Below are 8,561 nucleotides of genomic sequence, written 5' to 3'. Positions count from 1 at the left end.
GGGGGGACAGGGGGGGACAGTGGGGACAGGGAGGGGGTGATGGGGGGGACAGGGGGGACAGTGGGGACAGGGAGGGGGTGATGGGGGGGACAGGGGGGACAGTGGGGACAGGGAGGGGGTGATGGGGGGGACAGGGGGGGACAGTGGGGACAGGGAGGGGGTGATGGGGGGGACAGGGGGGACAGTGGGGACAGGGAGGGGGTGACGGGGGGGACAGGGGGGGACAGTGGGGACAGGGAGGGGGTGATGGGGGGGACAGGGGGGACAGTGGGGACAGGGAGGGGGTGATGGGGGACAAGAGGGCTGTGGGGGGGACGTGGGGTGACAGGAGGACGGGGGTGACGGGGACAGGAGGAACAGGGATGGTGATGGGGGGACGGGGGGGCGGGGATGTGGGTGTCGGGCGGTGGGGACGTGGGGCGACGCGGGGCACGGGGGGGCACAGGGCGAGGGGGTGACGCGGGGTGGGGTGCGGGGGGGTCCGGCGGCCCGCTCACCCCCGTGCCCGCAGGCCTGGGCGCAGGCGCGGGGCCGGCTGGGGGCGGGCGCGGCCCCCCCGCGCTGGAAGGCGACGCTGCGCTGCGCGCTGCACAAGAGCCGCGAGTTCCGGCTGCTCTTCGACGGGCCCCGCGCCCGCCCCCCGCGGCCCTTCCGCGTGTACGAGCTGTGCGGGGGGGAGCCCCGCAGCGCCCGCGGTGAGGGGCGCGGCACCCCATGAGCCCCCAGCACCCCACAGGGACCCAGCACCCCGGAACCCCGCAGCACCCCAAAACAAGGCCCCAGCACCCCGGAACAAGGTCCCAGAACCCCCAAAAAAGGCCCCAGCACCTCACAAGGCCCCAGCACCCGGGAACCCCGCAGCACCCCAAAACAAGGTCTCAGAACCCCAGAACAAGGACCCAGCACCCCATGAGCCCCCAGCACCCCACAGGGACCCAGCACCCCAAAACAAGGTCCCAGAACCCCCAAAAAAAGGCCCCAGCACCCCAAAAGGCCCCAGCACCTCACAAAGACCCAGCACCCCAAAACAAGGTCCCAGAACCCCAGAACAAGGCCCCAGCACCCCATGAGCCCCCAGCACCCCACAAGGACCCAGCACCCCAAAACCCCTCAGCACCCCAGAAGGTCCCAGCACCCCACGAGCCCCCAGCACCCTAAAACTGCCCAGCACCCCCAACACCCCCCGTCTCTCCTCGCAGACGGGGCGGCCGAGGACGACTGTGACAGCGGCGAGGAGGAAGAGGAGGAGGAGGAGGAGGAGACCACCCAGGTACATGGGGGGATCGGGGGGGGACACACCCCCAAACTGGGGACACCTGTGGGGATCAGGGGCTATGGGGGGGGCCCTGCACCCCAAACCTGTCACCGCCCCCCCTCTCCCCGCAGCTCCCGGAGTTGACAGCTCTGAGCATCGAGGGTGAGTGGCATCGGGGGGGTGGGGGGGTGTGTCAGTTGGGGTGCCCCCCGCCCTGTGCAGTTTTGGGGGGCCCCGTGGCCACCCCCTGACTCCCCCCCGCCTGCACCCCCAGACACCCAACCCGGGGGGGATCTGCTGCCCCCCTGGACCGAGGAGGAGGAGGAGGAGGAGGAGCCCCCCTCCAGCAGCTGCGCCCCGGGGCCCCTCGTGCCGCCCCCCCCGCCGCTGCCGCCCGAGGCAGCTGGGGGCCCCCCCGAGCCGCCCCCCGCTCCTCTCGCTGAGGGGGGCCCCCCCCCGGGCCCCCCCGCCGCCTGCCCGCTGGCCCCCGCGGGCCACACCGTGCCCAACCTGCTCATCAGCCCCCACATGCTGCCACGTAAGGGGGGGCCGGGGGGGGCACTGAGGTGGGGGGCGATCGAGGGGGGTGGCCATGGGGTGAGTGGATGGTGGCCATGGGCGCGGGGTGGCCATGGGTGGCTGGGGGGTGGTAGCCACGGGCACGGGGTGGCTGAACAGGGGTGGCCGTGGCTACAGCGTGGTAGCCACAGTCATGGGGTGGCTGAAGGGTGGTAGCCACAGCTATAGGGTGGTAGCCACAGCCATGGGGTAGTAGCCACAGCTGTGGGGTGACTGAAGGGTGGTAGCCACAGCTATAGGGCGGTAGCCACAGCAACAGGGTGGCTGAAGGGTGGTAGCCACAGCCACAGGGTGGCTGAAGGGTAGTAGCCACAGCTATAGGGTGGTAGCCACAGCCATGGGGTAGTAGCCACAGCTGTGGGGTGACTGAAGGGTGGTAGCCACAGCTATAGGGCGGTAGCCACAGCAACGGAGTGGCTGAAGGGTGGTAGCCACAGCCACAGGGTGGTAGCCACAGCCATAGGGTGGCTGAAGGGTGGTAGCCACAGCTATAGGGTGGTAGCCACAGCCATAGGGTGGTAGCCACAGCCGCGGGGTGGCTGAAGGGTGGTAGCCACAGCTATAGGGTGGTAGCCACAGCCACAGGGTGGTAGCCACAGCCGCGGGGTGGCTGAAGGGTGGTAGCCACAGCTATAGGGTGGTAGCCACAGCCATGGAGTGGTAGCCACAGCCGCGGGGTGGCTGAAGGGTGGTAGCCACAGCCACGGGGTGGTAGCCGCGGGCGTGGAGTGGCCACCCCAGCCTCCCTCCTCTCGCCCCGGCCCAGTGACCGACCTGGAGCTGGAGTTCCGGTACCGCGGCCGCCGGGTCTCGGCCCTCACCGTCAGCCACCCGCAGGGCTGCCGCCTGTTCCACGCCCGCCTGCGCGCCCCGAGCCACCCGGCGGAGCTCTTCGGGCCGCCGGCGCTGGAGCAGGTGCCCTTCCCCGCCGCCGCCGCCGTCCCCAGCCAGAAGCAGCGGTTTTACACCCAGCGGCTCCTGGACGTGCTGGACCGGGGGCTCGCCCTGGAGCTGCGCGGGCAGGATCTTTACGCCCTTCGCCTCTGCCAGTGCAGAGTTTTCTGGACGGGGCCCTGCGCCCCCCCCGGCCCCGGCCCCAACCCCATCGAGAGGGAGAAGAGGACGAAGCTCTTCAGCCTCGAGGGGTTTCTCAATGGTGAGAGGAGGGGGAGCGCCGGGGGGGGGCTTCTGTGCCCCTGGGGGACGCTGGGTGGGATGGGAGGGGGCAGCTGGCACGGGGGACACACACACACAGACGCTGGGTGGCACGTGGGGGGGTGAGGGGGGACATGGTGGCACTGGGGGGACACCAGGTGGCACATGGGGACCTGACGGTGCGGCGGGGGGGGCCCTGGTGGCAATGGGGGGGACCAGGATGGGATGGAGGGGACACCAGGTGGCACGTGGGGACCTGATGGTTTGGGGGGACCAAGCTGGGAATGGGGGGACATGGGGGGGGGCACCAGGTGGTACACAGGGACCTGGTGGCATGGGGGACACACACCAGGTGACATGGGGGGGACCTGGTGACATGGGGGAACCAAGTTGAGATGAAGAGACGTGGTGGCATGTGGGGGGGGGGGGGAACACACACACCACCCCCCCCCAGCACGGCGGGACCAGGTGGCATGGGGGGGCCACACCCGGTGGCACAGGGGGTCCTGCCGGCGTGGGGCCGCCCAGCTGGGAATGGGGGGACACGGGGGGGGCCCCCAGCCGCCCCTCACCGCGGCGTCGGGCCCCGCAGGCCTCATCCTGTTCCAGAAGGGGCAGAGCACCACCCCCCCCCCCTTCGAGATCTTCCTCTGCTTCGGCGAGGAGTGGCCGGACCAGAAGCCCAAGGAGAAGAAACTCATCATGGTGCAGGTGTGGTGCCGCCCGCGGGGCGGGGGGACACGGGGGCGCCCCCACGCTGACAGGGCCGGGGGTCTCTCGCAGGTGGTGCCGGTGGCCGCGCGGCTGCTGCTGGAGATTTTCTCGGGGGAGTTGTCGTGGTCGGCCGAGAGCGTCCCGCTGCAGATCTCCCCCCCCGACCTCAAGGACGAGCTGGTGGAACAGTTCAAGGAGCTTCACCAGCTCTGGCAGAACCAGCAGCGGCTGCCGGCGGCGCCCCCGCAGCTCGTCGCCGCCAACGGGGGCCCCTGGGGGCTGCCCCCCGCCCCGTGACACCGCGCTGGGGGGGGACACGACCCCCGGGGGCCGCCCCAGCCCCGCCACCGCAGAGCCCCTGGGGGTGACAGTCCCCAAATCCCACCAGAGAAGCTGGATCAGACCCCCCGCACCCACTCAGGATACAATGTTGGGGGGGTGTTTCCCCCCCACCCCCTCCCATAGTTTTGGGGTGAAAAACTAAAAAAAAAAAAATGGGGCTGGGATAAGGCCGGGCTGAACCGACCCCGCTGCCGCCCCCAGCGTGCGGCTCAGGGCAGCCTGAAGCCAAGCCCCGGCCCGGAGAGAAAAACGAGGCTGGGAGTTGGGGTTTTTCATTTTAATTTTTTTTTTTTTTTTTTTTTTAGTTTTTTGTTGTTTTTATTGTTCTCGAGATGGCTACACACCCCCGGAGAGAACAACCTCCAGCCCCCGCCCGCTCCCAGCCCTGCCCTCGCTCCAGCCCTCTCCTCCCCGCACGTTCCAACTCTAAAATAAAGCCAATAAAACCACCAAAAAAAAAACCCCAACCCCAAACCAACCCCCCCCCCAACAAACAACTCCCAAAACCAAACTAAAGAAAAAGAAGCAAAAAAAAAAAATTAAAATAATATATAATATTTAACCAGTCCGTCCCGCTTGCACTTGCTCCGGGAGGTCGCCACCAGGCAGGACACAGCGGGCTCAGGGTGGGCAGAGAAAAATCTATTTTAAAACCCCCATTTTTCCTGAAATAATAATTTTTATTGTTTGTTTTTTTGTTGTTTTTTTTTTTTCCATTTCACAGAAAGTTTTCTCCTTCGCTCTTTTTGTTTTGCTGCCGGGCAAATCCGTTTTCCTCCCGTGTTTGGTGGTGGTTGGGTTTTATGTGGTGGGGTTTGTTTGCTTGTTTGTTTTTTTAAATTTTTTTTTATTTTGTTGGTTCATTTTTTGTTTCGTTGGTTCGTTTTTTTGTTGCGTTGGTTGGTTGGTTGAATGGTTTGTTGGTTCGTTTGTTAGTTCGTTCGTTGGTGGGTTGGTTCGTTTGTTGGATTTTTGTTTGTTTTTCTGGGTTTTTTCCCCCCCGTTGGTTTGGTTTCTGGTTTCAGAGGCCGATCTTGGGGCAGCGAATCCGCCGGGAGAGCGGGATCCCCTCGAGCCGTCCCTCCCGCGCGCGGCCCCGGCTCGCGGGACGCGCTGGAGCGAGTGAAAACCCTCAGCCACGATGGACTTTGCTGATTGTGGGACACGTTCTTGGGCTTCTTCGTTTCCTGTCTTCTAATTAAAAGACCTTCCTGGGCAGGGGGCGGGGAGGGAAGGGGGGTTCAGCCTTGTCTCTCCGGCCCCGCGCGGCCGCGGGGTCCCGCCGGCGGCTCTTACCTGGCGCCGCGCCGGAGCTATCGGAACAGGCGGGTGAAGTCCCGCAGGGCCCAGCAGACTTGTTTACATTCCTCAGCGCTGTAAAAAACACGGGGGGACATTTAAAGGGGGGATGTATGTGGGGGGGACCTCAGGGAAGGCGGCCGGGCTGGGCTCTGAGAGAGCGGAGGGGCAACCGTGGGGGTAAAACGGGCTCGGTAGCCCTCCAGGGCTGTCCCCGTGCCCAGGGGTGGTGGGGGGAGGCCAGGAGCCACCACTCAAGGTTTGGGATCTCTGGGAGCGTTTTTGGGGGTGTTGGAGTGGCTGATGTCCCCAAAACGGCAGCGTGGGTGGAGCTGGGGGGAGAGGGTGGGTGCTGGCCCGCGGGCAGGGCCGCTGCTTGCCGCGGTGACTCGGAGGAGCGAGGAGGCGGCTCGTGAAACCAACCCAGCAGGGCGGGAGCAGAAAACCCCCCCTCGGGGATGGAAAAGGCAAGCGGGTGCCCTCCGCAAAGCCAGGCCTTCCGTGGGGCGTGCCGGGGGCCATGGGGCGTGATGTGCGCCCCCCCGCCCAGCGCTCTGTGGCTACTGGAGGCCAAGCGGTGGCCAGCGGCGGGCGGGAGGGGGCTGCGGAGGTCCCCCGAGCCCTGCTCACCTCGTGACCTGCTTGTGGAAATCCGTCAGCTGTTTGTGTGTGACCTGGATGGCTCCCCCCGTCGTCTCCTTTGGTAGCCCCTTCAGCGAGTTCTCCAGCCACCGGCAAAACGTCTGCGGGAGGCGAGAGGCAAGGAGAAGCTCAGCCCCAGGAGCCAAACCCAGCTCCCACGCCCCCGTTCCGGGGGGGAGGATGCGGGTTCATCCTAATTCACCTTTACACTCTGAGGAAAAACCCTCAAGATGTTCCGTTTCACAGATCCTTCACCTGTCGAACTTTTCCTTACCCGGCCTCCCTAAACTGCTTATCCAAGCTGATCGCTTATTTCTCGTCTTTTGGCACGTCTAACACTTCATACCTAAGATGGATTTTTGGTAATTCAGCTCGCCTGGGTTTTCAGCCAGCCCCGAGGAGGGTTGGGTACAGGGCACACACGAGCAGTGTGGGCACGGCACTGCCAGTATTGTTCTTACAAACCCATAAACCCACATCTATAGAGCGATTCCTCCTGGTGTGAACTATAGCCTAAAAAAAAGTCTTCTTGGAGCACCTCTATCCTACTCATTAAACCTCTAAACCCACATCTATCGATCAACTACTCCTGCTATTAATAAGATCCTGAAATAAAAGAATCTTAGAGCACTTGTATCATTGATGAAACCTCTAAACCAATATCTATTTATCGACTACTCCTGCTGTTAACAATACCCTAAAAAAGTCATCCTAGAGCACCTCTATCCTATTAATTAAGCCTATAAACCCACATCTGTTGATCAATTACTCCCGCTATTAATTATATCCTAAAAAAGTCTTCTCGGAGCACTTGTATCCCATTAATTAATCCTATAAACCAATATCAATTTATTGATTACTCCTGCTATTAATAATATCCTAAAAAAGTGTTCTCTTTCTAAAAGCTTGCTCCTTTTCCACTCTGCCCGTGTCACTCTCACCAGTTTTGTCCTTAGAGCACCTCTGTCCTATTCATTAACCTTATAAACCCGTATCTATTTATCGATTATTCCTGCTATTAACAGTATCCTAAAAAACATTTTCTTAGAGCACTTGTATCCTATTGATGAAACCCATAAACCCCTATCTATTGATCCATTCCTCCTGCTATTAATTATATCCTAAAAAATTCTCAGAGCACCTCTATCCTATTCATTAAACCTCTAAACCCACATCTATCGATCAATTACTCCTGCTATTAATAATATCCTGAAAAAAAGAATCTTAGAGCACCTGTATCCTATTGGTGAAACCTCTAAACCAGTATTTATCGACTACTCCTGCTGTTAACAATATCCTAAAAGAAGTCTTCTCAGAGCACTTGTATTCCACTAATTAATCCTATAAAGCAACATCCATTTATTGATTCCTCCTATTAACAATATCCTAGAAAACATCTCAGAGCACCTGTATCCTGTTCATTAAACCTCTAAACCCACATCTATCGATCAACTACTCCTGCTATTAATAATATCCTCAAATAAAAGAATCTTAGAGCACTTGTATCATTGATGAAACCTCTAAACCAATTATTTATCGACTACTCCTGCTATTAATACCCCAAAAAAAGTCTTCTCAGAGCACTTGTATCCCATTAATTAATCCTATAAACCGATATCCATTTATCAGTTACTCCTGCTATTAATAATATCTTAAAAAACATCTTCTCAGAGCACCTCTATGCTATAAATTAAGCCTATAAACCCACATCTGTTGATCAGTTCCTCCTGCTATTAATTATAGCCTAAAAAAAGTCATCTCAGAGCACCTGTATCTTACTAATGAAACCTATAAACCCGTATCTATTTATTGATTCCTCCTGCTATTAATTATATCCTAAAAGAGTCTTCTCCGAGCACCCGTACGCTATTGGCTGAGCCCGGAGCCCGTCCCCAGAGACGGGTCCCTCCCGCCGTGCCGGCCCCGGCCCGCGCTCACCGGCCGGTCGATCTGCATGATCTCCCAGAGCACCTCGGCCACGTCGGGCAGGGTGTAGGGCGGCAGGCAGAAGCAGCACGTGTGCAGCAGCTGGTTGACGAGCTGTTGGCCCAGCTGGTTCATCACCTGGTTGATGAGCTCCTTCCTCACCTCAAAGTCCTCCTCGTGCTGCGGGAGGCAGAGGAGGGAAGGGCGTGAGCTTGGCGGGCCGGGGACACCCGCGGGGAGAGGAGCAGGGACCGCTGGGGACCCCCGGGGGGGACACACTCACGTCGTTGGCCACCCCGGTGTGGATGAGGTCGCGCAGGAACTTCATGACGCTGCAGTTGGCGTCCCGGTGGTCCAGGGTGGTGGCGGCGATGGCCCACTGCAGGATGGGGATCATCACCTGGCTGCGCAGCAGCGTGACGGGGCTGCGCTGGATGAACCTGCGGAGGGACAGACGGACGGACGTGACGGGCGCGGGGCCCTCCCCGGGGCAGGACCCGCCGCCGGGCACGGAGACAGCCTGAGGGCTCATGGGTCTGAGCCCCTTGCCAGGGTTTTTGAGGATCTGAATTTAAATAAGGAATGATTTAGAGTAACCACACGACCAGCTATGCTGCTACAAAGTCCCTTTCGAAGCCGCGGTGATTAC

General features: G+C 60.7%; 2 protein-coding genes across 9 annotated transcripts in view; one reads left to right on the top strand and one right to left on the bottom strand.

The window, feature by feature from the left end:
- The window catches only part of IRF5 (interferon regulatory factor 5), a 5,458-nt gene extending 911 nt beyond the window's left edge, over positions 1-4,547 (top strand). The window contains exons 2-8 of the mRNA XM_074901685.1: positions 512-702; positions 1,123-1,270; positions 1,387-1,417; positions 1,530-1,793; positions 2,601-2,990; positions 3,582-3,700; positions 3,773-4,547. Coding sequence (XP_074757786.1) covers positions 512-702; positions 1,123-1,270; positions 1,387-1,417; positions 1,530-1,793; positions 2,601-2,990; positions 3,582-3,700; positions 3,773-4,000 — 1,371 coding nt within the window. The 3' untranslated portion in view covers positions 4,001-4,547. The remainder of the gene's footprint in view (positions 1-511; positions 703-1,122; positions 1,271-1,386; positions 1,418-1,529; positions 1,794-2,600; positions 2,991-3,581; positions 3,701-3,772) is intronic.
- A 151-nt stretch (positions 4,548-4,698) lies between these two features.
- The window catches only part of TNPO3 (transportin 3), a 48,723-nt gene continuing 44,860 nt past the window's right edge, over positions 4,699-8,561 (bottom strand). For 6 of the 8 annotated variants that reach the window (XM_074903592.1, XM_074903596.1, XM_074903588.1 and 3 more), the window contains 4 exons: positions 8,196-8,352; positions 7,925-8,092; positions 5,975-6,087; positions 4,699-5,419 (listed from right to left, as the gene is read on the bottom strand). In XM_074903592.1, the coding sequence (XP_074759693.1) occupies positions 5,359-5,419; positions 5,975-6,087; positions 7,925-8,092; positions 8,196-8,352 (499 nt within the window). In that variant the 3' untranslated portion in view covers positions 4,699-5,358. The remainder of the gene's footprint in view (positions 5,420-5,974; positions 6,088-7,924; positions 8,093-8,195; positions 8,353-8,561) is intronic. The other 2 variants (XM_074903589.1, XM_074903590.1) reach the window with 2 other exon arrangements.

The sequence above is a fragment of the Athene noctua genome, chromosome 3 (genome assembly GCF_965140245.1).
Source record: "Athene noctua chromosome 3, bAthNoc1.hap1.1, whole genome shotgun sequence".
Taxonomy (NCBI): domain Eukaryota; kingdom Metazoa; phylum Chordata; class Aves; order Strigiformes; family Strigidae; genus Athene; species Athene noctua.
Note: the sequence above shows the minus strand (reverse complement) of the source record. Positions and strands in the feature narration are given on the sequence as shown.